The sequence below is a fragment of the Rhipicephalus microplus genome, chromosome 5, assembly GCF_043290135.1.
Source record: "Rhipicephalus microplus isolate Deutch F79 chromosome 5, USDA_Rmic, whole genome shotgun sequence".
Classification (NCBI taxonomy): domain Eukaryota; kingdom Metazoa; phylum Arthropoda; class Arachnida; order Ixodida; family Ixodidae; genus Rhipicephalus; species Rhipicephalus microplus.
In genome coordinates this window covers 39,467,625-39,495,565 of record NC_134704.1, presented here as the reverse complement: position 1 = coordinate 39,495,565, position 27,941 = coordinate 39,467,625, and the positions used below count along the sequence as shown (strand labels likewise).

At 43.5% G+C, this 27,941-nt stretch overlaps 2 protein-coding genes across 2 annotated transcripts in view; one reads left to right on the top strand and one right to left on the bottom strand.

The window, feature by feature from the left end:
• Positions 1-27,941, top strand: part of LOC142817742 (uncharacterized) — a 51,352-nt gene that overhangs the window by 15,348 nt on the left and 8,063 nt on the right. The gene's annotated exons all lie outside the window — the stretch shown is intronic.
• LOC142817241 (glutamate receptor ionotropic, kainate 2-like) lies at positions 135-27,405 on the bottom strand. Its single transcript, XM_075894304.1, has 5 exons — positions 27,213-27,405; positions 18,075-18,273; positions 15,149-15,374; positions 2,483-2,802; positions 135-1,318 (listed from the first exon to the last, which is right to left on the bottom strand). The coding sequence occupies exons 1-5, from the start codon at positions 27,362-27,364 to the stop codon at positions 1,229-1,231; spliced, it is 987 nt and encodes a 328-aa protein (XP_075750419.1). The 5' UTR covers positions 27,365-27,405; the 3' UTR covers positions 135-1,228.

Genomic DNA, 27,941 nt, shown 5'->3' with positions numbered 1-27,941 from the left:
TCATCGGTCATATTATTCTCTGGTGGAAATTATTAGCGTAGTAAGTTTTTTATAAACACACGCCCATAGTTGTAGATGTAAGACTTTCTTCTTTTTTTCGAACAATTTTGATGCATCCACAATAAAGGGTCACGTGAAGGAAACGTTCTTTTTGTTGTACTTTGAAAAACCATTTCACACAACTAAGAACACAATTGTTGTGGCAGGGAAATTCTTGGTAAACCATAGAACGCGCGAAGAGAGAAAATACGCAGATGGCTCCGCCGCCTCCTCGAGTTTGTCTCATTAGTTCGCCGTAGCCTCATAGATATTGATAGCGTATGCTTAGAACCTATTGGTATTTCATATTGGTAAAAATAAATATCCTAATGTTCTAAGCGAGCCGTATGCATTGCAAAGGAAGTTTGAGAAAAAATTATATTAAGCTAATGATATTAAGCTCTCATCAATCAACTTCATAATCGATAAAGTCACGCTGACCTTCAACTGCTCAGATTCTCCGGTGACATTAAAAATAAAACATCGATTTTCAAGTCCTTTTTAACAAAGAAACTGTGATAGAAATTGAAGAGTAAGAGAATTTTCAAAGAATGACTAATCATTCAAATACTATAGGCCACTGTTTCGCGCCGGTGTTTCAACGAATGGTATACCAAAAACTGTCATAATGAACTTGCGTGTGGTCGCAGTTGTAGCTAGCCAGCATTATTTAGAGTTGCATGGTTAGGTTGTAGCAAGAAACTCCTAAGTGGCAAGAACTCTTACACTTCCTATTTTACCAATCAGCCACAAGTTTATTAGACCGTATATTTTGCCGGACACCATCCAACCACATTTCCTGCATCCAATATTTGTGGTGTGTCTAGTGAGCAATGCATTTTTAGCGCATGTGGGCCGATGGAGTTTCGAAGCCTTGTGAATATTACGTGACACGGCTATCTTTCTAAGTTGTTAAAGACCTTGAAAATCGAACGAGCTTTCCAGAAGTAGCGCGGCATGCTGTACGTAGTTACACAAGTACATAGTTTCCAGATACAATTCTTCGACCTTCGCGGATTTTGCGCCTAGACATTGTTCAACGTCTTTGAGAACCACGGGGATGCGATTCACAGCTTGCAAAACGCTGCTCTGTCAGATAGGCTGCAACATCTCTCGAGGCGCTGCTACTGGCGTACATATCAAAGGTGCGTCTTCCAATGATCTTGACGATGAAGAGGAAGCTGCATGATCACATTCTCATCTCGCTCAGGTCCATGGACTTCCTCCAGACATATCCAGCCTGCTTCATGTGGTCTGACACAGCGATGGAGTTCAAGTGCTGCATGAGAGGGAAAAAAAAACTAATTATATGGCAACTGACTGCCTAAAAAAGAGAAACTAGGAGTGTTCATTTGCAGGCCGAGTTGTCATGAAGTCATGAGTTCATGCCAAATTTCTATTTTTATGCTCATCATCTCGCACCTATACTCATCGGTTTACAAGTTTAATGTAGTTTGACTTATTTTGTTACGATTTATAAATGGTAGTATGCAATTCAAAAAAATCTAATAACTTACGCTCTGGTTCATATTATACCATATGCACAATTGTTGCTTGTATAGACTGGACCTTTAGGAGGAACAGATGAGATTCACCTCAAACCGTGAAATCAGTTACCGAAACTAACCGATTGCGCTGCTATACTTATTCGTAAAAAAATCAGTGTTGTGTGTACGTTTTTTTATTGTATCTACTTTTATGCGCATTGAAATGCTTATTTGTAACTGAAGTTTTGAATTCCACGTAAACAGTATCATTTCCACTTCTCGTTTGTTAAGTCTTACATGCCTCATCAAACGTGAACAGGGACAGCCGATGGTGTCACGAATGGCGCGAAAAGCCCTCATGTGATGAGATCACTCTGTCAGTTCATCACGACGTCGCACGATGCAAAAATTTATGCCCTTCCTATAACGTCAAATAACATGACGTCAGATGAAGGCGTCATCACGTGGCAACGTGGCTAAGCCAGAGGCGCGGAAATTTTGAAAGCACTGCAAAACCAAATGAGCACGTGCGATAAAAACTATCGACTCAGAAGAAAAAGGTGAGTAACTCCTTCGAGTAGTGTTCAGCAAGTTCGTAAGCATTGTATGACTTTGCACCGAATTACAAATGGCGCAGAAGCAACGTATGAAGTGCATAGTGCACCGTATTACCTTTGATGAGTAATCCTGCACTGAGTGTACACACCGAACCGCTACCACTACTACAACTAGTACGACTATAATTACTACTACTTAGTTACTTACAAAATTGTCTATTATCTTACTCACATAATTGCTTAGTTACTTATATGTGCTACTATTGCCACGCTTTGTCGTAATTAGAACAAGGCCGAGAAAAAATTGCTGCCTGGTTTTTTTATATTTTTTAGCTGTTGTTATCTACGAAGGCAAACGAAAAATGAGAGTACACCGGGGACTCCCATTAGCTCGCGTACCGTCTCTCTCTTGGCCCTAGTGCTGAAGACGTAGAAGAGTTCGCCCACAGCGAGGATGCCTGCGATGATGAAGCCCACGTAGACGATGACGAACGCGCCTGCAAGGTCCGCGCCGGTCAGCTGGCGAATCTGTACGCGTGCCTCGAGCGAGTGGGCCTCTTCGTCTTCTTCGTCGCTGTCACCGTCTCCATCGCCGTCCACGTCATCGTCCTGTCCGCAGTACTGGTTGGGCTTCCACCAGCGTTCCTGGAGCCACTGAAGGCGCCCGTCCTCTTGGAGCTTGAGAATGCCCTTGGACAGCAAGCTTCGGTATTCAGAGCCTAGGATAGAAAATGGACAGACAGAGAAAGAGAGACAATTATTGTGATAGAATGGCTGCGACACCGGCCTGAAACACTGTTTTGACTTGCTACTTGACTCAGATGTTAGTCCTGCCACCAGATACTTTTTTTCGAGCAGGAATGGGGCTCAGCCAGCTGCTACATATGTTCATGCATGTGTCGTGTTTAAGTGCGTTATATGCATGTAATAAACGCATGCAAAACTGGGTCATCGGAGGAAAGAGGTTTACATACGCATAGCAGACACGATAACAGGTAGTGTCAAAGTTAGGAACGGTTACAAATTGGCAAAAATGAGGTTTTCTTCGAGTAGCAAGTTATGCTTTTGCGAGAATGCTCTATAGCGTTTCTGTTGGCCAATGTATGCGCCCTTCCTGAAACAATTACTATTCAACCAATGCTTGATGTCTGTTTGTGAGGAACGGATAAAATATATAATTCATTATTGACACCTCCAAAATAACTATTTATTAGCGGAGCTCTTTAGGATTTTTGTATAAGCTGCTGAATTTTTTATGGGCCACAGAACGCCGGTTGCTTTAGATAGCATATGTAGGAATATTTACTGACCAGTACATTGGCTCGCACTAAATCTACAATCATTTTACAGATGTGAGGGTGGCACTGGAGGTATTAGCTTGTAACGAAGAGCGTCAATGCGTGCGAATATGAAGGAGTAGAGTGAGTCTGAGTAAATGTTAGACATAAAAGTCGACAAACCCGATTCTGGGAGGTCGCGCACTTTTTTTGAATTTTTTTGGTAAGTGGTTGATTCAGTTCCCATTCTTGTACTATTGGCGTCGCATGAAACTTGAAGAGCGGCGAGGGTGGCCATAGTAAACTATGGCAACCCTCCAGTCACCATCCTTGACGGAGTGCGCATCCGGTTAAGAAACACTGCGCCTATGCGCGCCTGCCCATCGTCATAACTGGAGGGCACTCACTATACCATTGCAAATGCTTGCCGCAGCACGGGTTTCATTTGACGCTGACTGTGCGTATGTGTGCCTATGTGTACGTGCTTGTGTGTATGTGTGGATGTTCACGCACTTCACACGTGCACACAAACAACCCTAGGGAAAATATCAGCAGGTTTCAAGCCTCCAAACCACACCCCCTGGTGCCGCTATCAACTGAGTCAATTAATACGAATGAGATTTTGTTTGAACACGTATGTGGCCCTGTTCGAATGTAACTAAGCACAAGCGCGATTGTCAGCACAAGTGCGTACTGGTAAATAGTGGAAGAAGTCACTTCGGACACGAGTGAGTGTTATGTGAGCTTGAGAAGGTGCCAGCAAGAACGTGTGCGGCAGCCAACCTGCGTGAGTGACCTGAGGCTCTACGTTGTACTATTAGTAGAAGTACTATTAGTAGAAATACGGTGTTTTATATGATGTATCATTATGTATACAATACAACAAGCAATTTGATTAATGATCATTCCTGGTGGACTTGCTCTCGCCTTTAGGTCACCTGTCAGCTTCAGCCGGTTACCTTAATTCCGTAAGCACGTGGAAGCTTACTACGACCTTCTTTAGTTCTGGACGCCAGCTCTCTCATCTGGAATGCATGGTTAAAATTATTTCATCATACAGTACAGTAGGTCGCGCCTTTCAGCCTTGTGCTATGGGACCTTCTTCTGTATATACTCACCCGATGCGTTTATGTATTTTGCAACAAACAAAGATTTTTTGATAGATAGATAGATAGATAGATAGATAGATAGATAGATAGATAGATAGATAGATAGATAGATAGATAGATAGATAGATAGATAGATAGATAGATAGATAGATAGATAGATAGATAGATAGATAGATAGATAGATAGATAGATAGATAGATAGATAGATAGATAGATAGATAGATAGATAGATAGATAGATAGATAGATAGACTGATAGATTCAAACTTTAGCGATGAAGCAGCCAGCACTGAGAAGCTACAAAATGGGCTCATGGAGTTGAATGCTGTCGATTCAACTTTTTTGATTTGATTGATTGATATGTGGGGTTTAACGTCCCAAAACCACTATATGATTATGAGAGACGCCGTAGTGGAGGGCTCCGGAAATTTAGACCGCCTGGGGTTCTTTAACCTGCACCCAAATCTGAGTACACGGGCCTACAACATTTCCGCCTCCATCGGAAATGCAGCCGCCGCAGCCGGGATTCAAACCCGTGCCCTGCGGGTCAGCAGCCGAGTACCTTAGCCACTAGACCACCGCGGCGAAGCGATTCAACTTTTTTTTTTTTCGCGGATGAATTCACCCTCAAACCAGGTGTTAGGATAATTGCCTCACTGGTACGTTTATAATAGAGCACAGTAACAGAGGTTCCTAGTGAGCGCAATGCGTACACTTGCGCCAATAATGGTTGTAGTATAGATTGTCAAGAAGCGAGGTGTCACAATTTCGGCTTCTATGTATCGCGCTGAGGCAAACACATTGTCCAAGAATTCAAGCTTTTCACAATACACAATCACATTGCGTTGATGAGTTTTGGGCTGATAAGAATGTGTAGGAGTGCAGCTTGTCATACTCATGGTAATCCTTTTGGGTGATGCATTGACTACATACAGATAATGACATATGTAGAACACCGAAAAAGACCAGAAGCGCTAAAGTAAGAAGTAAAATCACTTTTTTATTACTTTTTATACACGTGGTATTTGTTTCATTAAGAAATTCAGAAGTATGCTTGATGAAATATCATAACTCGTACAACACTCAAACAAACATCACCATTCATATAATGACGCACAAGAAGTAGTGGTTGTGCATATTTGCGGAAAAAGATGTTAAAAATTGCGTTCAACTAAATGGCATTAAACAAAAACGAGAAAAAATAAAGCTGAAAGCTTCGCAACCTCCCCAGCATTCTACCTTGAGTTTTCAGAACTCGTACTGCAAAGGCAGTACGTTTTGAACGGTTTGTCGTTGATACAGTTGGAGTGTGTTCCAGTCAACTCGAGTCTGTTTATATAGCTCAAATGATACTTCGGTACACTACTGTCAATTACGGCACCAAACACTTCGAAAGTGACGTTTCGCGTGGTCGTCAGCTCAACTCGAAGCTCTAGCCTGCCGATACCTTCGCCACCTCCTATGACGTCCGCTTTGTTTACGCGAGCTAGTTCCCACCGAACACAGCGGCCCGGGAAGTTGGCCTGGGTCGCGTCGTTCATGTGATCGATGGCAAATCTGGCAAAGAGAGGAAGGTCTGCAGCGTACGGCAACACCGTGGACCTCGAACCGAGACAGGCGCAGGCGTCGGGCTGTGCGAAGACGTCACCGCATGACCTCTTGTGCGGAAACGGCTGTAGTAAGCTCAAGCCCCTCTCTGTAGAGCTGTGCTTGTCGTCGGGCCATCGGGCCAGGGCCAAAAGCGTCGCGTGGATGTCGTACGCCGACACCATCCGGCGCTGGTTGACCTCGAGGGCGACAGCTACGTCCGGATTCCTTCGAAGGAACGCCTCTGGCATCACCAAGAAGCCGAAAGGCGCCTTGACCTCGTGGTCGCCGATGGACGAAGGAAGCGCCATGCTCCCGACACGCTTGCCGTAGTTACTGAGAAGCAACAGAGCCGTTCTGTTCAGCACACCACTCTCGGTAAGGTTTCTAAGGAAGAACTTTAGAGGTTGGTCGAGGTAACCGACGGCATTGACGTCACCGCGGACGTGCTGCGAAAGCCAGACGTATCCAAACTTGCGCACCGGGCCCGTGTCCAGCTCAAATAGGGCATTCACGTACTTCAGCAAAGCCTCCGATCTCGAAGTGAGGCTCTGACACGAAGCGTTCCGCTCCTGCTTTTCCATGGCTTGCACGAAGGTCCTGGCACTATAATCGACAGGCGGGTTTCCATACCCCCACCGATCGTCCACGAATGGAGAACCGTCTTTGGCCGAGTCGAGTGCGAACAGCGTCGCATAGCCTCGTCCGGAGTACGCGCTGACCAGGTGTAGCGGGACGTGTAAGTTCTGGTCTTCGGACAAACTCGACATCTCGCGCACGTCCACGCCAGCCAGGAGTGAAAGCTGGCTTTGTAGCGGGTCGCTGGTGACGGCGGTGAATCCTAGGAGCTCGTACGCCTTCAGCTTGCTCGAAAGGTACTTCCGCGTCTTTCTCAGGTGTCGCATCGAGTTGAGCCTGGAGACGGAGTCGATGCCTATTACGAGCACCGAAAGTTTGTCGCGGAAAGCCGCCCAGGGGATGAACCACTCGCCTTGACCGCGTCGTAACGCCGTATTGAGTCGCTTCTTCTGAACTGGCAGCAGGTGAAACTCCGTGAAAAGGGGCATCCCGTCTCGAACACAAGTTATTTGTACGTGCTCTTCGAGCAGATGTTCGCCGAAGACGAGCGGTCGACGCGGCCCGGTCTCGACCTCCTGGGCTACCCCTATACCGCTGCTGACTCCTACAACGGCGTGGTAGTGGCACTGCAGGGAGCTTGGTGTCAGCCCGTAAGTGTCTTCGAGGCGCTTCGCGTTCAAGAGGGGAACGCTGACGTTGACGAAAAAGACGAACTGTTCGATGCCGCGGCACTTGTTCTCGATGCTTAATCTCCTGCGGTACAAATACGCAACCGACCAATGGAAAGGCTCGTAGAGTGGAAACAGGCACTCAGACGAGTTGATCACGTAGTGAGGGCCGTCCGACTTGATGGACAAAGACACTCGCTTGAGGGTGGCGAGCTCCAGCCGTGACGTCAAGTAAATCATCCATGGCACGAGGAGTGCGTAGAGGGCCGCTATGCAAAGAAACTGCCGCATAGCTCTTCGCGACCACCGATGAGCCCCCAAAAGACCCATCAGTGCTTCTCTCTTGTCTCGTTGTCCGATAGGCCTACTTGTCCGCTCTGACAGCACGCGCTGGATCGTGCTGGCGATGATGACACGTAAGTATGGCACGTACCCACGAAAGGTATGAGCCTAGATTCGGTTTTTACGACTACGAGTATGACAAACAGTTAAACACCGAAATCAATAATGATTGTTCAAAGCCAAAAGATTAAGTACAAAGTGCGTAAGTAAGAAGCATTCATTATTGAAGTTAGAGCCCCTAAAGAGAATAAACAACTCTATTGCTGACCCAAATATCGTAGGATGTGCATTTCGATGAAGGAGAAGTGCAAGAGGCTCCCGTGCACGTATTGCAAGGAGCATCATCAGCATCATCATCAGAACGCCAGGTGGTCTAAATTTTCGCAGCCCTCTACTAGAGCGCCTATCATAATGCTATCGTGGTTTTGGGGAAATATAAAAACGGAACAGTTATTGTATTATTCTAAATAAAGACATGGTATAGACACACAGAGAACTTCTAGTGCAAAAAAACGGAGACTTTGATTAGGTTTCTACCACACTTTATCGAATAGAACTAGAAGTAGAAGAAAAAGTAGTAGAATGAAAAAAAGTAAGACACGATCCTTAATTTAGGTATCTAGAAGGGGCACTCCCATGTCAGTGTTAGTTTTCTATCGTCTATTTCTTGAGTTAAATTTTGTGTTTCACCACAGTGCCGAAGCTTATCTCAGAAGCCACAAAGAAAAAAAGTGGGTAGTTGAGATATGCTCCATCAGGTGCCGCAACCATCCTACTTGGTTACCAGAGAATCCCCTGCACTTTCGATGAACTCGTCGAATTAAATTTCGTTAATTACCCAACAGTTACTTGGACCTTTCTTAAGTAAACTTGCGCTCCAATATCACAAGTATCCAATACGAATCGTAACTTGAATGAGAATAGTTGATTTCGAACCTGTTTTAGGTTTAAAACACGCTTTCAGAGTCTTCGTGAAAGCGGAAGTGCTTGACCAGAAATACTGGACAAAGAAACAAAGAGTTTCACTGCTTATTCTTGGTACTAGAGCAAAAAAATATTGCTTGCTGAACAATTCACATGTCTATTGTGCAAAGGGTCTCAGAACGACACCATGCGCATTGTAAACATGCACGGTTTCTGACGCTAGGGGTAGAGGCAGCCATTCCGCAAGCGTTGCCAATATCACCCCTTTCATACAATCCTGCACCTTAGATAAGCAGGCAGGAAAAAAAATTGACGGCAGATCCACCAGGTGAATGATGATGAGATTGGGCGAAGCTCCTGGAAGTAATACCGTGAAATTTTCTTCCGTTAATTCGCCTGGCGATATGCGCGCTTGCTCGCCGCTTCCCATTGTCGAAAGTTTTCAAGATCTGCTTCGTGACGTTGACGTGCTGTCTCGGCCTCTCGTTCCCGTACGGAAGGATCTTGCCGACGCTGACGTGCAGCTGCAGCTTCTTGTTCACGTACGGCGGGATCTTGCCGACGCTGCCTTGCTAATGTGGCTTCTTGTTCCCGTACAGCAGGATCTTGGCGGCGACGTCGCGCAGCTTCCCGGTGTGCTTCTGCCTCGCGTGCTCTCACTTCAGGGTCCTGTCTGCGAGCGCGCGCCGCCGCTGCTCTGCGCGCCCGCCTTTCGGCATCCTTATCCATACGAGCACACACCGACGGCAACGAGCATCGGCAACTACAAACCTGTATCGATATGGTTTTGATTAAAAAAACATTGCTTTAGAAAACACCTGGCGTCTTTCGCTAAGCATTTGGCGTCTTCTTTTTGTTTTGCTTTAGAAACATCTGGCGTCTTTTCGTTTTGCTTTTAGAAAACATCTGGCGTCTTTCGTTGGTTTATTTTATCAATCAACCGCGTTCTGAACAAAACTTTTAGGGGCGAAGCTTTTTAAAGCGGCACCTGTTCGTCCCTCGTAGTCGTAGTCGCAGTGTGTAACAAGTGTTACATTTTGACCTGCAAGGTGGTGCTGGTGGGAGATTTCTCCTGTGCTTTGTTGAACAATAAAAAGTTCGCAGCGTGCGCATTAACTAAAAGCCGCATGCTCCCGTCTCTCATTTCCCATTAGCAGCCATTAGCATGCTCCAGTAGGAAACGTTAGTAGAAGTAGAAGTGTTAAAAGCCGACTTCTGCTGTCTCTCATTCCCAGCAGCAGCCATTGTTTACCTCCAAGGTAGTGCCTGGGGAGATTTCTCCTGTGCGTGATTAAACAATATAAAATTTTTGTTCAAAACGCCGTTGGTTGATGAAATAAACCAACGAAAGACGCCAGATGTTTTCTAAATGGAAAACGAAAAGACGCCAGATGTTTCAAAAGCAAAACAAAAAGAAGATGCCAGCTGCTTAACGAAAGACGCTGGGTGTTTTTTATCGGGCGAATTAACGGAAGAAAATTTCATGGTATTACTTCCAGGAGCTTCGCCCAATCTCATCATCATTCCCCTCGTGGATCTGCCGTCAATTTTTTTATTGTTTAATCACGCACAGGAGAAATCTCCCCAGGCATTAGCTTGGAGGTAAACAATGGCTGCTACTGGGAATGAGAGACAGCAGAAGTCGGCTTTTAACACTTCTACTTCTACTAACGTTTCCTACTGGAACATGCCAATGGCTGCTAATGGGGAATGAGAGACAGAAGAATTCGGCTTTTAGTTGACGCACACGCTGCGAATTTTTTTTATTGTTCAACAACGCCCAGGAGAAATCTCCCACCGGCACCACCTTGGAGGTCAAAGCGTAGAACTGGTTACTCACTACGACTACGACTATGAGGGACAAACTGGTGCCGCTATAAGGAGCATCGCCCCTAAAAAAAACAGATTGCAAAAGCATCACTTCGTTCTCGAATCGGTACGAGCATCGCGTGTGCAATAAGACCTTCGAATGTAAAGCCCAATGGAGCCCCACCAGCGGCATTCTGTTATTTTTTCCCTCTCTTTCATTTTTAATTGCTTGTTAAAGTAATTAGAGATAGACATGACAACGATTCTTCTGTTGTACCTTTTCTTCTACCCGCTTTTCTTTCTGAACCTTAACTATTTCGACATGAACTGTGCACTCGTTTCCAGAATTGTTCTTATAGTTGCTATAAGATTGCTATACTTTAAGCAAGACAAATGACTTGAACGTGTTTTTCTTGGCTTGCCAGCTTTCCACAATTCATATGATATTATGTCTATACATACCAAGCATTCAAAGTGGCTTCTGACTGTCGTTTTCTCTTATGCTGCGAGTGCAATGTCCTTGCATCAAATGATGCTTAACTGGGCCTTCGATCGATAGCTGTATGTAAATGCTGAGCAAATCAGATTTTCTTCTTTAAACGAGGAAGTTTTATCTGAATGAGGATAATAGGATTGCTGAATTTTAGAGGCTGTCATTTCGCTTTTTTTTACCAAACCAATTATTAATATGCTTTCTTTATGTGGCTTTTCGTCGTACTCATCTCCTTGCTGGCTATTTTTCTGTCGTAAATCTATCTATCTATCTATCTATCTATCTATCTATCTATCTATCTATCTATCTATCTATCTATCTATCTATCTATCTATCTATCTATCTATCTATCTATCTATCTATCTATCTATCTATCTATCTATCTATCTATCTATCTATCTATCTATCTATCTATCTATCTATCTATCTATCTATCTATCTATCTATCTATCTATCTATCTATCTATCTATCTATCTATCTATCTGCCTGCCTGCCTGCCTGCCTGCCTGCCTGCCTGCCTGCCTGCCTGCCTGCCTGCCTGTCTGTCTGTCTGTCTGTCTGTCTGTCTGTCTGTCTGTCTGTCTGTCTGTCTGTCTGTCTGTCTGTCTGTCTGTCTGTCTGTCTGTCTGTCTGTCTGTCTGTCTGTCTGTCTCATTTTAACCGACTCACAGTGGCGTCCTATCTGAGCATGTTTCTTCACACGTCTGTTGTTCTAGCCTACAAAATTCTCATGGACTAAAACACCTCAACTCGCCTAAGACATGTCACTTAAGTAACCTAAAAATTTGAATGAATTGAGGGAATACTTGTACCGCTCAATCGCTGATGTTCCCCTTGTTGAACGACGTGATGTTTGCTCTCCTTTTCGTAATAAGTGTTCTTTTTCTCATGCCTAATCTGCATCAAGTAGAAGCTAAAGTTGACAAGTATAGCTGAGTGGGTAAGTTTGGGTATCTTATTACTATAAAACTTTAGCTAAGCTCAGCATGGACATGAAAGAAAGGGACGAAGACAAAAGCGAAAAATTCTCTAAAAATAGGCGATATGATGGGCGAGACCAGTGGGAGCTCAGCGCTCACTCAGACACTTCCTTTTTTGCTTTTGCGTTTATCCCTTGGCTTCGTGACTATACTCTGTAGCGCTAAAGCTTTACAAGAATAAGTGCATAATTTAGTTTCATATGGACCTCCTGAATGATTCTTCATAGCAGAATCGAACCATTTTCCCCGGTGGAACAAACAAGGGAACGAGTGGCGTGCAATGAACTTTTTCCTTATCGCACTCTACCAGCACAGCATGGATCTTTCATGGCCATCGAATAACCTCGGCGAATACGGTAGATTTGCCGCACTCACTGCCATCGTCATCCCTTATCAGATTACTGGTTTCCGCTGCGAGCGTCGCCAAAAAGCGCCATCAGCCAAAGCTCTTTATCATTTCACTCGAATCTGAGAATGCTGAAAAATTCAGTATTCCTTTCGAAAGGACAGCTGCACCACCACCGCACTGCTTCCCAACGCCGTTGCAGCGTGACCCCAGCATTATGCTAATGCGTTTTACGGCGTCTAGGCGACCTTATCTGCCAACGGGGGATAAGGTATACAGTGTTGTTTTTCTCTTTGAATAAAGGAGTGTTCGTGTGCACCACCCTGACTCTGGTTGAATTTGGGCGAGTTAATCAGATGACTTTACGTAAGCTCTTTATGGTGAGTTGATGGCCACGGCGTAATGGGGTCGGAAAAGCTTTGCAGTGAGTTCAGAACGGTTGGCACGGAACCGCGCTGCAGGTAGACCAAGTGAATGAGTTATATATTTTGTTCGCCGAGCAGGCTCATGAGTCTACAAGAAGCTGTAGCTCAAGAAGAACATATTGAAACGTTAACACGCGTGACTAGTGCTGACTTCCTACCGTGGTACGACACCGTTATCGTCGTTGAAACCACTAATCACGCTGTTATATAAGAGTTATTGTTGCTATATTTTGTTGTTTTTTGCCCCCCACGCGTAAGAACAATAGCACGCCCCACATGTGGGGTGTGCTACGAAGTAAAACGCGCTCGTACGCTTTACTTCATAGCACCTGGTTTTTAGTTATCCTTTTTTATCGTTTATGGATAACCATTGTTTCATTTATTTTATATAGTTCGTAGTTTTCTTTTCGTTAAGGTTATGATGTCTTTTTTTTCTTTGTCGTGCCGTCCTGTTATGTTCTGTTATCGTTTCGTGCTTGTAAAGTTTACACTACGGTACTTCTTTCAAGTGTATTTTATTATTTCACTGTTCAAACAACAATTACTTTGCGATGGCTATTATTAGAATGATGGGAAATGCCACTTTGAAATATTCAAAAAAATTTTAAAGGTCGTTGTATTTCTTACACCGCTATTAAAAAGGATTTTACGCCAGGTATAATGTGTCCGCTGATTCTAAGCATCATCATCATCTTCTTCTTCATCATCATCATCAACCTACCCGTGCTGTCTTCTAGAGTGCTACAGAGTACTGGAGCGATATTCTAATGCACTTCACATAGCGTGATAGGCGTTGCAGAGGTAAGCTAGCCAGAAACGGGGCTCCAGGACGCTCGTGCAAACGCCAGCTACAAGTGAAACTGTGTTTATCCTATGAATTTACTTTGATAAACGTACGTGGCAGATATTGGGATGAAGCTTATACAGGGAGGATGAATGAGGGTTGGACATTGACTGAAGCTTTATCAAGCATAACCATGTTAATATAACAACTGAACGTGAATATGGCATGCCAATATCAGCAAAACTTGACATATAACAAGGAAACAACACCATTAAAGCTATAGCAAAACAATAGCGAAACCTAGTCCAAATCATCGAGTAGAAGAAAATGATTTTCCTTTGTGCCTTTAGCCATGCAAGATCAATGCTATGCAAAGCTAGCCGCGGCCACGTTTTCATCACTTCGGATTTACGAACTGGAAGTCATGAATCTGCTAAATTATTCAGCATAGGAGAACACGTGTAAGAAAGCCAAGAACCACCTGCTTTGTAGTCGGTCATCGATAAACCGGTAAGCGTAAACGATGAATAGTTAACGGTTTTAGGCCCAATATGTCTGTTAAACAGCATTTACCTTATGCGTTTACAATAAAGAACATGCTCAAAGCATAACCAGAACAGGATAGAAAGAGATACTAACAAAACATCATCACAGTAGAGGGAGGAATTAAAAAAAATACCTAAAAGGCGGATTTTTATTTTTGGATGAAAAGAAATAAAAGGTTAATGTGTAACACTTTAAGTGGTATTGCTACAGAAGTTTCTGATACCCAATTTAAATAAGACACCAGGGAGTGATTTGCACGTTTTTTGTAAAAAAAGCATCTCTCAGATTAAGGGTGAATAAATCGCTCGTACTAGGGGTGTCTAGGTAATTTGTATGCAAGTGATATCGCTCAGAATACCTCCCTATGGCCATTTAAGTACAATCCAAAAAATTTTTATTATGTTGTTGTTCCCCGTTAAGTACACTCAGGCTATTCTAGCTCTTTTTTTTTTACATTTTCACTCCGATAACTTCATGCTTCTCAGCGGGTTTCGTTTTGCTCCGTGCGCTCGAAACTGACTCCAATGTAGCGGTGTTATTCACTAACTGCTGTCCTAACGTGCTTGAAAACATGACCGCATTCACCCGTGAATGTTCTTTTATTGGAATTAACATGAACGAATTAGTTGTCAAAATTTCTCGGTGAATGCAACCCAATCGCGTATACACATTAGTAAAAACAACAAAGTAAGGAATTCTTTTGCAAATGTTTCGTTCGGTATTCCTGGCGCCTACAATTAGCAGAAAAACACTAATGTTTAATAAATAGAAAGCTCTAAACTGCCTAATCGGACTATTTCTCAAGCTTCGTTGCTTAAGAAGTTCACCAATGCGCCAGTTCGGCCATTCGTGAACTTTGAAAAAAAAAAGGACTGTTGTGCATTTATGCCGTCCATTCATGTTATTGTAAAAGCAGCGATGCTGCGTGTGTACAATATGTGTCGTTTGTCTGCTGTGTGAATTTAGGTCTCTACGTAAGTTCGTTAACATTGTCTTATGACGCAATTAGGTGGTACACATATTGTGCGGCTTAATGCGTTCACTGGCTATCAGCGTGCATTTGTTCGCGTCTTCACAGAGTGCTTCAGCAGTGTAATTAGGCTCGGGCCAAAATTAGCTGGCGCACCCTGCACACTTAAAGGGCCGAGCACTATCACCTGAAAGGGTTCATTCCGAAACGCTAGCCACCTACCCACCTCTGGCGGTAACGATGCCGTAGGCCGAGTGGTGAACAAAGGTGTCGGTCATGCTGAACTCGCAGTCACTCTGCGTGACGTGAGCGGCAGTTGCGTACTCCATGATGAATGCCACTTTGTCTTCGTTCTTGACGCGGTCGAGGCCCTCCGCGAAGGTTCCCGGGTTGTTGCGTCCGCTACGTTCGACGAACTGCGACATCCTTTGATGCAGGGGCACGTTGGAGTGCTGAAAGTGTAATCATCGTAATCGTCACCAGCTCGGCACGTCCTTCGCAATTGCACTGAGCGCAAAACAACGGACATGCGAAAAAAGACACACTGTTTTATTGCGTCCAGCAGCACACATCTCATGTGCACTGCAGAACAAAGGCTGTGATGTGCAACACATCCTGTTAAGATACCTGCCAGTTTCTTTTTGCGCTTTCGAATTTCCCGCTTCGTCACTCCGCTTAATCCTTTGACGATCCTCGAACGCGTTTCTCTTCTCTTGGTGGCCATTCCTAAGCTCTAACCTTACCATCTGTTATCTATTCTTTTCACGACAGTCACCTAGTCACTTCTATTTCTTTTTTCTTTCGAAGGACCGCGCATCCTTCCCTCAAGTTACGAAAAACGAGCGCGTTATTATTTCCAGGCGCTTCTCGTCATTGTGGCACAAGTGGTGTTGCCAGTAATCTGTTCCAGTGTAGTCATGAAGAAATAGCCTCTTGATCAATTCACATGGAAGGGATATCAATTGGGAATTGTCTTTTATTCTCCTTTGCCGTGCAGCCAGACACCCGTTGGGAATTGTCTCCAATGAATACCATGCGAGGTCAATTGATACGATTTCGTTTTGTGCGTTTTAGACGTAAGGGTGGAAATGACCACGTGGAGTTAAAAAGCGCGACATTTCACTACTACATAGGCTACACCTATTTGTTCTTTGATTCTCTTTGCTGTTTTCTTACCTCCTAAGGTTACGATTATTACTTTCGTTCAATCACAGGCTGGGTGCACGCTCAGTTGACAGACTTTCCATCACTCCCGACAGGCATGAATATTCGGAGCTTTCTCATTTCAGTTAGCTTGCGTGCCACAAAAGCGAGACGACAGCCATAAGTTCTTTTTTTTCTTATTTTAATATATTTAATTCTCATAAAGGCGTCGATACTCCTCGTAAACCTTGAATCGACGTACAGCATATGTAAGTAGGGGCCGTCTGGTTAGCATGAAATCCATTCCAAATAAATCGCTAGAGTGGGTGCGATCTGTTGGAATTTCTTTTAAAAATACAATGTTTTTGTACATTTGTTTTAAAACTAGTTACACATTCCAACGCTTTGAACTTCTAGGTTCAGCGATTTTTTTCTAAGTGATCAAGCTTGTGGATGGCAGCTTTGTCTTTGTCATGTTTGTGCGCTCGACCACTAAGGTGTTTTGCTGAAATTCGTATATTAATATCAACATGAGTGACTGTCTCAGATCACTGTGTATTAGTCATGAAACTAATGCATTACAGAGAGATAGAAAAAATATGTGCAGACTTCTGCTAACATTATTGCCATTTCCATGCAATATTGGTGAGGCACAGGTTTGTGCAGCCTGAGGAAAACGTGTTTCAATCCAAAGAATGCCGGATTCGCGTTCCAGAAACTTTCCCTTGCATGAGAAAAGTCCAACACTCCCTATGTGGACATAAAAACAATGGAAGGAAAGAACAGCCTGTAATCTGTGGCACACACCCACGCTGGAACAATGATTCCGGCCGAAAACAAACTACTCGAGGTTCTTCTTTTTAGACATCTTTTATGCATAGTAAATATCTCACACGGTGCTCGGCAGAATGCAAAAAAGTATTTTTGTTACCTAAACTCTAGTACTAAAATATTCACAATATTTCTCAATAGTTGGACTTCTTGACCTGTACCTATTGTGCGAAACTGCGGCTTACCGGCTCTTTTTCTTTCGTATCGCTGTACAGTGTGTGCCATACAATGAAACAACGGGGACGCATAGCAATACATATTTATTTATTGCATCTTCAGTACAGCTGACAACCAAAGTTAGCCACCTGTAACCGATGTCAGTCAATGTTAGTTAACGCTGCTACTGCGGAAAAAGTATAGGGCAAGCTTCGCAAAAGACGTACAATTTTCTTACCAAGATTAGTTTATGCTGTAGTGCACATTTTGTCACTAACGTAGCTTTATGTGAGAGCTGGTACGACCTACTTTTTATCCAAACATCTTTTTTTTCACTAATTTTGCTCAAAACGAGGGGGAGGAAAAGAAAGGAGACTAGGGAGATGGTGGAAGGTCAGCCACACAGGAGTAGAAGGTTAGAGGTATAAAATATAGTCATAAGTGAGCAGGCAAAAAAGAAAAAGAAACATTCGAGTGAGTCTAAACAACTTTTCTTCTTTTCACAGTATACCGGGCACAAGATCTCAAGATCTCAGGCTTATGGCGTTCCCTTGTAGATGTTCGGGCCATTATGCTTACTTAAGGCTTGCAGGCTTTTGCGTGCGCACGAGGGGGGGGGGGGCAGGGGAGGCATGTGCCTCTCCCCAAGTCACCTAATTGGAGGAAAGCGCTGCAATACCCCCCCCCCCCCTCCTACCATGTATGGGGATCTCAGCTTACTAGTGGACAGGTGAAGTGTGTCTATTAAGCACTAGAGTATTAAGATCATTGGTTTGTCTTATTTGTTAGTTCGCGATTCAGTTTTGACTGCCGTTTTCTTTTCTTTTTGTGCTTGGGTGAAAAACTGAACGCTTACACCACTTGCATTACAAGTATTCGCATTGAAAGTGGGAGTGGCGTTCCTTGTATCCATCTTGCAGGAACACGCACTTGCACGCATGCACGCCGCATTCATTCACTCACTCACTCACTCACTCACTCACTCACTCATTCACTCACTCACTCACTCACTCTCGTCTCACCTCAAGGTAAGCGCGAGTGCTTCCACCTCGTATGGCGATGTACGTGAACCCGGGCGTCTTCATAAGCTGGTCGACAGAGTCGTAGTCGGGTCCTCTGTCCTGCCAGAGGATGCTCTCGCACAGGTTGCTCACCACAATGGCGAGCACGATGAAAGTGAAGAAGTACCAGAAGCCAGCCAACACGCGAGTAGCTGGGGCTCTGCGAACATAGGTAACGAGTTGGCGGAATAACGTGAAATTGTTATGAAAATCTGGGCCAAAGAAGGTCTAAAGAAATGCCTCTTGTTAACTTCACCGTACGAGTTATACCTCTTAGTGCATTGCCACGTCGTAAGAGCTGCGCAAGAATCACAAATGTGTGCGTGCGCTTTGTTTATCTTTCGTTTGCGCTTGTTTGTTTTAGCACGCCTTGAACTTCAACTTCAAGTCACCTCTCGTATTGTTTGTTTATTTGTTTGTTTGTTTGTTTGTTTGTTTTGTCATGTGCTCTGATCAGAGGCGTAGCCGGAAAGAAAGCGAGAGGCGTTGAAAGAGGGAGGGGGGTTGTTGAGCCCCCCGCCCCGTAAAGTATTCTTGGCTGCACCATTGCATCTGACTCCTCCTTTTTTTTCTCTATCTCTCTTTCTCAATACAAGCTCTACCTTAGAAAAATTTTCCCTCTTATCTCTCCTGCGCTCTGTACTTGTAGCATATAGTCGGTTTTTTGTTTTAAGCACACACATCACTTATTACATTCAATTTCGGTGCTGTTTACCCTCACTGTCTTGTATGACGCCATGTTAAGGATCCTTAGGGTTAAACGAACGAATGACATAGCCAAGATCGAGGGCGCTGGCTTCATTACCGGCACAGGCGGCCACATTTAGAGTGTAGCAAAATGCATTAACAGCCGCGTACTTTTAACTATGTGCATGTTAAGGAACCCCATGTGGCCGAAATAACTCAAAGCCCCTCACTATGGCGTGTCTAATAGTATTGTGGTTTCAGAGTGCTCAAACCATAAGTTGTTAACGCGATATCCTTAAAGAGTTTGTTTTGCAGTAATTCCGGTGTCAGTGTTGCCGATCACGTAGTTGGTTTTGAGCAAAAAAGCATCTTGTGCATGACCAATAATTGACAGAGATGGAAATAAAATAAACAATAAAAATTTCCTTGTCCAAGTGAGGATCGAACACAGGCCGTTTGCGTGAGAAGCAGCTGTTCCGTCACAAGGTCACACGCCTCTTTAGAAATGCAGTGAAAATAACTTTTATGCCTTACAAACACAAGCGTCCTGCATACAGGTTTCACAATGCAATGTGCAATATCGAAGAATATTTGCGTTGTACAAGCGTACATTGCCATCGGGCGTCAAGAAGGATAGAAGCAAACATAAAGAGACAAGGCAGGGAGAAAGAGAGAAAGAGAATAAGGATGGAAGAAAGGCAGGGAGGTCAACCATGGCTGAGCCTGGTAGGCTACCTTGCACTGGGGAGAGGGCAAATGGAATAAATGTTAGAGAGAGAGGGGGGAGAGAGGGGGGAGAGAGGGGGAGAGAGAGGGGGGAGAGAAATCTCACTCATGACGTCGACAAAACGGCAGGTTTACAAAAAGACATCTGGTTGGCTACTCTACACTCGAATATTAGCGAAGGGGACAAGAACTATGAGAAAAAGGAAGGAGGTAAGAGAAGGAAAATTATAAAAAGAAGAGAGAGTCAGTAATTTTATTGCAGATTGTTGAACTCCACCGTGAATCAGAGAGAGGTATTCACGCAAACCTATCGTCTTCAAAAGAAATGATTACCATAGCGACTTCGTCGTTTAAAGACGGCCACCCGTTACAAAAGGCAAACACGACACCACACGCATTTTCTTGAAACCGTGTAATGGGTGCATAACAAGTTCGAAACGTTTCACGCACACAATTGCACGTAGTTCAAAGCATGCTCCCCCATTTCACAGAATGTAGCGACATGCAACACATTCACAGACACAAACCACTTTCAACTTCATAGACTACAATTTAGAAATACACAATTTATACTTCTCCAGTAACCTCATACAAAAATATTTAATGAGTGGTTGAAGCATGTTCTAGGGACAGGATATCGCTATCGCGTCCAGCTCCTATATAGGCGGAGCTTATGGGTCCTTCAATGTTTTATCATTACGCTAGGTATAGCCGCGCATGGGGCACAAACTATCGCGCAAGTGCTTTTAACAATACAAGTCAACTCAGCTCAAGTCAGGTTAATGCCTTTCTTTTATGGTCACCGAGAGAATACGCAAGGTCTTCCGCAAACATCGGACTGTGTTGACTAGAATAGCATCGCTTAGCGAATATTATTCTTCCGAGTTTATTCGTATCTCATGCCCTTGTGGTGAAATGGGCGAGCATATTATTATGAAGTGCTTATATTTGGGTACTGTTAATGACTTTTTTGATTAAATTTTACTGTCCCTGCAGCTTGCGTATCGTCATTAATCACCTTCATAATGTCCAGGTTCAATACTTGGATTACTGTTTCGATAAGGCGTAAACGCGTCATTTGCTTGGAAAATTTTGTACCAAACCACCATATTACGTTTTCCAGAAGATTAAATACTTCAGCAATCTACTTTTTTTTAAGATATCGGAGCGGCCTTTGTTCAACAGCACTTCGGCGTAAAAGTTCATTAAAGAATTGACCAGACCATGAGAGGCGTGGGTGTGCACTTCCTCCTCTACTTTTCTGTGAATAAAGCTTACGTAAAACAAATCAAACGCACAAAATAGATGATATTCAGCGAGTATGACAATGACTGATATAGTAAGAGGAGGGGATATTCATTTAGACCAGCCCATACACTTTTATTACTTTTTTAGCGTATATTTAGCCTCAAGTGTGCACTTTTAAAAAAAGACACTGCTACTTACTAACTTTGAGGTAGTAAATTGTTGTCACAACATTCACTACATAAGTAGTAACTGTAGGTAGTAAACCACAGACATTTACTACCTCTGGTTGCTTCTAAGTTAGTAAACGTCTGTGGTATACTACCCGCAGTTACTACTTGGGTAGTGAATGTTATGAACACAATTTACTACCTCAAAGTTAGTAAGTATAGCACTGCCTTTTTTTTAAAGACTAGTAGTTTTACGCGATAGCTATGTTTCGTATTTTAGCCCCGCCGTAGTTGTTTAGTAGCTAAGGTAGTCGGCTGCTGGCCCGCAAGTCGTGGGATTGAATCCCGGCTGCGGCGGCTGCATTTTAGATGGGGGCGAAAATGTTGTAGGCCCGTGGGCTCAGATTTGGGTGCACGTTAAAGGACCCCAGGTAGTCGAAATTTCTGAAGTCCTCCACTACATCGTCTCTCATAATCATATGGTGGTTTTGGACGTTAAACCCCACATATCAATCAATCAATGTTTTGTATTTTAAACAATTTCGGTGCTTTTTTTCTACTTTTTATCGGAGGGAAACGGTGTCTTTGATGATAACACAGTAGATCGACGCAGGAAAATACCGTTCCGCCTCTCATATGATTGATCGCTACGTTGAAAGTGTATGTTCATTGCGATGTTAAAATACGCGCAACCAAACAAACCAGCACTCAAAAAAAGCCATTGTACGAGAAAACTTTGTGAGTGTTTAGAAACTCAATTATTTCAGAGGCTGTATTTATCGCAGAAATTCCCAGAGTAAGATATTTCAATACTAATTACTTTGCAAAAATGTAAAAAAATATATTTAGGCTGCATTACAAAGTATTTTTCAAGTACCAATGTTACATTAGACGTAATAACATCACATTGCTATTACTTTTCAGAAGTGGTGAAATTATAATATAATTACGTTTACAAAAATTCATTATTCACTGTCTAGGTCAAGTATACAGTGCATCTACATTGAAATCTCAGAGATATTTAGAGCCCCGTTCCTAGACATCGCAGTCAAATAAACATGTGCTTGTTTACTTAATTCAGATTCGGTCAAATGTTAAATTCCACAAGCAAAGTGAACATGTATATTTTATTGAAAAGTAATAAGAAAAGGATGCGATTTTTTTATGTTACTCGCTTGAAGGTATTCATCACATCACCACATTATGAGCCTACAAAGTTATTTCACTACGTTGCTAAGCCAGAGAAATGTAATTTACTTAATCTAATTTCATTACTACAAAGTCCGCTGTACCCTCAAGTTCAATCATTATTACGTGAAAAGCGAAAAGAGCAGGCCCGTAGAAATGTTTCATGAGTTTCGTGTTTAGTTCCACTCAGTAACCCAAAGTTTGCAGTACCTTCCTGTCTACGTAAGAAGAAGAAGGTTGTTTTTTTCTTTAATTTGAAAATATGTAAGTGGTATCGGTATGAAAATCACGGATGCACTTATGAAGGACTGAGCAAACGTAGCGATGATTTAATTTAAGTTGGCACGTTTCTGTTTTATTGAAGAAGCAGCAGCGCCTCCTGGTTAGATAATAGTTATTGCGGTAGTCCTCTTGCACCCGAATTAGTGCTACTCTTGAGGGCAATGTAAACGAAATGTAATTAATTTCACGTTCCAAACTAATGAAGGTGCGACAGACGTTCTGCTTTCTATAACACAATCCTGCCTCTCATCGCGCTGTTAATACTGTTCGTTTTTTCTCTTTTTGCTGGCATGTTGCTCTGCGAACGCAGGCGCAAGTAACTTACGGTGGTCATGCAAATGAAGCCACTTTTACACAGATCTCTTTTTCTTACAGCTGACTCATGGCGTTGGGGTCGTGTACTTTCTTACTTCAGCCCAACAGCTATATTAGGTCGGTACTGTTTCGAGCCCACAAACACGTTCAAAGTCTGTATGCATAGTCAGCGTAAAAAGTTCAAGTATCTCCCTGTGCAAGAAGTGCGAGAAAAATCTGAATATAACCACTTTGTTGGCCCACTATCTTTGACTGCAGTATCGAGTACTAGAACTTGCAGCCTTGGTTGTTTGATGCCTTGAAATTCGAATTGGATTCCACTGAAGATACTGGCACTTTAGTGATCTCTCCTGCATGCACTGCTCGTAAGAGGGCTTTGAGCTCAAGTTGAAATGCGCACGCACTTATTAGCAGACGTTGAACCTGCTTATCATACATTTCTCACTCCAGTGTACGAACCGTACTTAACTAACGTACACGCGCTTCTTAGTTTAAACCAGTTTCATAACCTAACGAGGACGTATCTCTAAAGCATGTCAGACATGTGGAAGGGGAGAGGCAATCACAAAAATTTGGGTTATGTCAGACTTTTAAACTGGTATGGAACCGCTTAATGCGGACCTGCGACCAATATGGAAAGTTGTAACGATGTCTGAGAGATTTATTATCTACCCAACTCGGTTGTCTGCACTTCAAAGCACTCCGTACAACCTGTAGGACACGTTGGATAATTCGAGAGTATGCACCGCACTCACGGATTGCAACACGACTGTCAAGAACCAGGTAATGTAATGCACGTGGCGTTTTTTTTTTACCCACTTCAGCTGTATACGTCGTATGGAAGGTATATTGATTCTAGCACATACGTCAGAGCCCACGTTATCATTGGTGGCGGGTTATGTAGCTGTTTACTTAGGCCACATGATGCTGTGATCTCGAACATTCGCTCATAGAAGTTGTTGATAAATATTTTGATGTCATTTTTTAGCCTGTGAGCACTGCAAATACAACCGAAGGCGTGTACCCATGCTTACAAGTATGAAATAATGAGGATGGGTGGTATGGAGTATATTAATCTGCCACTGTCCTCGATTTGATGTAGAATACAAACGCATTCTTAACGAGCTGCCCAGATTGGATGATTGGCCGCTTCGCGAGCAGCTGATATAACATGACATCGTCCCCATTGGTCTTCAGCTCGCAAGAAAATGAAGGCGCATTTGTTCTTATTGAGTACGACGTACAATTATACATGAAACTGATCCATGCGCCAGGTGTCAGTGCAGGACGCAAGCTATTGAAAATATGTGCATAGCTGCTGGCGGTGGGGCAAGGGACGAGGGGAGGGGCATAGTTTTGTACGCACTGATGTAACTATCCAGGACCACAAAATATTTTGCCGTTGTGGTCTCCTCATGATCTTGTTTGCTAGTTCCGCATTCAGTGCTTTTTTCGGAAATCTTTGTGAAAATAATCAAAAATGTTTCAAAAGCTGGATACATTCGTTGATATTCTGAATATTCACAGGTGACGACCGTGGGAATACGGAAATTCGATTTTTGTCTTTGGTATTTTAATATATTGAGAAATGTTTTGGTTGTTACATCCGTTTCTTAATACCTCCGGGTGTAGTTGTGAACCAAAAGCAGCCGACATTGATGCCTCCACCTACACTGCGTCAAGTACTTCTCTAGTTCTCTTCGCCATGTGCTGCGCAAAGATCTCGCTATTGCCAATAAAAGCTAGACATTTATTTCGTCTAGTTTCCTGACTCCATCCGCCAGTTCATCCGGAACCAGATTGTGAGTGTACTCCGTTGTATGCGCTGATGGTCTGCACCTTATCTCGAACAAGCATACCATTTATTGACGGAGCAAGATTAAGGGGGGTTTCGAATTCCCGCCACTTTACACACAAATTTGTCAAATTGGAAGTGTATAACTATGCGTATACGTTCATAGGTCAAGGCTGGCTGAAATTTCCCGGAACGAAATTCTATGTGCGCCACTGATACCATCCTCTCATCACTACACTTATGAGAACTTCACCACAAGGACCATACTGTATAAACCAAGTTCCAGTACTGGTAGTCCATGGCAAGCACGTAAAAGGGTTCAGATAAATGCGCTGAACACCACAAAGGCAATTCCAGCTGGACTACGATCGCAATGACTGAACCCCCAGTCGTCGCGACGCACAGTTTTTCTCCCCCTCTGTCTCCTAGTCTTGTTTCTATAACAACGCAGCTCTTTAAGCCCTGCAGCCGCAAAAAGCTCGGCGTGTACGAAAGGTTAGCGCCTGCCGGTGTCTGGCATTACTGTGCGACAACTGTAAACGTGCCCTTAGAAACTTACTGTTTAACTTCTTTTAGCGTGGTTTAGCCTTTGTTGCTGGCCCCTGCTGGTGTTTCGATAAATCATGCACACAGAATGATTCTGATCAAGCGCTCGCACCTCGAGCGCAGTTGTGCCAAACCAAAATGCAGTCTTCAAGGCAGCAATAATTTTACACGCTGCACAAAACGTTCTGTTTTCGGACCAATGGAGATAGAAAATTTGCCTGCATTGCAATTATTACGCAAATGAAACTGGCTCTTCACAACACTCGTGCAGGTTTGTTCGGCCCACTTCATTAAATGCAGTGTAGAGCTCAGCAGAGACTAATGGTACGTAGTTCACGTTAAAAGAAGGCCCCCAGTTACAGGGACTACATCGGACGCCGTCGTCTTCTACCCGTGGCAGATAAGTAATAAGTGGGCTGGCACCTGAATCAAAACGTGAAAGCTAACAGTGAAAATTAATCTTAGAGGTGTTTCTTGAAAATTGCAGCGATATCAATGATGTTGTCTCTTCTTCCAAGGAACCTGGGAAACAAAACAGCCGCACTCAACATGAATTGTCGCACAGCGTACGTCGCGGTGTCCTTGTTTTGTTGCCGTTGTATGTCATTTTATTTTAAAGTGATACCTGTTAAGAGGTTCACAAAAGACGACTCATCATCCGTCTTACTGCTTCAAGTAATATAACCGCATTCTAGCTCATTTAAGTTTCAGTGTGAACATGTACTGTTGTTTAGGTGAGTTTAGGTTAAGTTTGATTCATGAATAGTTTACTCGTGAGTACAAACCATAATAGTTTGCGTGAAGCAATTGACATAACCGCACAATAATTACATTCTATAATTTCTCAGTCACACTGAGCACTTCGAATCGTGAGCGATTCTCATCACCACTGATCTCTATAAAAAGTGTCTGATGTGACACAAGTGCAGAAATAGGCATTTTGTGCTGACGTTGTGTGCTTAGATCAATACACAAATATGTTTGTGGTTTCACAGGAGAACGATTCTCAGGTCTAGTTAAAAAGCTGAATTGTACAACTTCACTACGAAACGGACAACTCTTCGCCTGCATGTCTACGATGTGGGAGTGTTTTCAAGACGCGACCAGGGAAAATACAGGTGTTACCTATCTCTTCCCTGTCAGTATCTTCGCGCCCACATCCTTGATATGCAGAACCAACTGGCCCAATTAAGTGCACTGACTAACTTCTCCTGCAGTTTATGCATTTTCTATTTGTACCTCCCCTGCGCGCCGTTGAGCCCCTTCATCTGACCGCTTGACATTACTCTAAACACCTCCTAAGGGATGTGCCAAAAATAATACAGCACAAAACTTAAACACATCCCGAAAACACCGCTGGTACCTTCGAAAAAGCAGTACCGGAAGCTGCACACGGAAGGTCTTCTTGGGCAGGCCGTTCGGTAAGAGCCAGTTTGTTTACAAACAGCGAAACCGTCTATTAAAAAACTGTCACCATCATGAACGTATATGTGCCATGGAAAATGCGCCAGTTCCCCTGCTCACGACTGGTCCACTAAAAATCATAAAGACAGCAAATGTACGGCAACCTATTAATTCTAGACAGACGTAGCCAGCACTTGAGAAAAGCTTTAATAAACCATCGAGATTAAACCAGCGATAAACAACGCGGCCAACCATTTCAGCTTCGCTGAAGCATCTGTACAGAGTGCTTCAGTGGTAAGCACGACAAGAGAATGCGAGGAAACGGGAAGGTTCGAGAAGATCCTCGAAGCGATGGCAGCTCAACGCGAACTGCGACGTATCGGTTAGACCTACGGGAAGTGGAATCGCTTGGTGTCAGCGCCAAGTTAGACATCAATGTCATGTCTGTAACTATCTTTGGGTCAAGTCAAACCTCTCTGGGCTGAGCAGGAAACCTAGCAACAGAAAAACCACGTTGGACTACAGAATCTTCAGGTATACGCTGTTTTAGGCCTTCCGCGGCTTAATGCCGCCATTTTCCTCCCTGGAGTCCATCCGACTGTATGCTCAACGATTTCCACCATACCCTTGAACACACTCGCTCACAAATAGGCTCTTTTGGAATAATCTCTCAATCTTTCTCTACCTCTCGATCTCGGTCTTTATCACGTTTTAATCTTTCTCCCCAGCAGGACCTCTAACCTGGGGTCGAGGCTCACTCGTTGATGGAGTAGTGTTGTGAGCACGAAGAGAAAGCAGTTGAAGAGGTTGAAGCGGTTTTCCATGCACTCGCCGCCCTTTCCGTCGTCCACCAGCATCCACTCGCGGAAGCTGAGGCGCGCGCTGATGTACATCACGAATACGGTGCACGCCGTGGCCAGGAGAATGTAAATCCACACCTGCAATACACGGGGCCGCAGAGTGACAAAGTGACAACCTGAACGAGCGTTGCGACAATGTTTGTTGTAAACTAATACGAGAAATGTAGTAACTGTTTCAAATATTCAAACGAAACCAAATGAAACAGACACTCGATAAAGAGAACTTTAGTTTTGTGCAAGCACTTTTCACCTATAGCTAACAAGTTATGTGTCTGGAACCATGCTTTTGAAGCAGGCACATGCGAAGCAGTTATAAGTAAGCGCAACAAATAAGTTTGTACTTTCCCGTGAGTCTTGCGAATGCGAATGCACTGCGACCGTGCGCTCGAACATGAGCTATCTATAGCTCACAGATAATAAACTACAATCCACTGCGCGAAAGTTTTCACAATAGAATGACGTGACGCAACGACGTGCCATGACAAAAAAACGTGATTAGACATTTTTTTTTTCTTTTTCTGTTTGCTTTTTCAACGTATTGTTAACGCGAATTTTCCTAAACCGAATAGTAATGTGTAGTTCGTGATCTCAGAACCGATCACAGCGAAAA

What these genes read in the sequence shown, in the direction of transcription:
- LOC142817241 (XM_075894304.1), bottom strand. Translation starts at nt 27,364, where the DNA reads ATGTACATCAGCGCGCGCCTCAGCTTCCGCGAGTGGATGCTGGTGGAC. An exon ending in CGAGTGAGCCTCGACCCCAG is followed by an intron (nt 18,274 to 27,212) that starts GTTAGAGGTCCT and finishes CTATGTTCGCAG; the next exon opens with AGCCCCAGCTACTCGCGTGT. An exon ending in CTAGGGCCAAGAGAGAGACG is followed by an intron (nt 1,319 to 2,482) that starts GTACGCGAGCTA and finishes CCTCTCATGCAG; the next exon opens with CACTTGAACTCCATCGCTGT.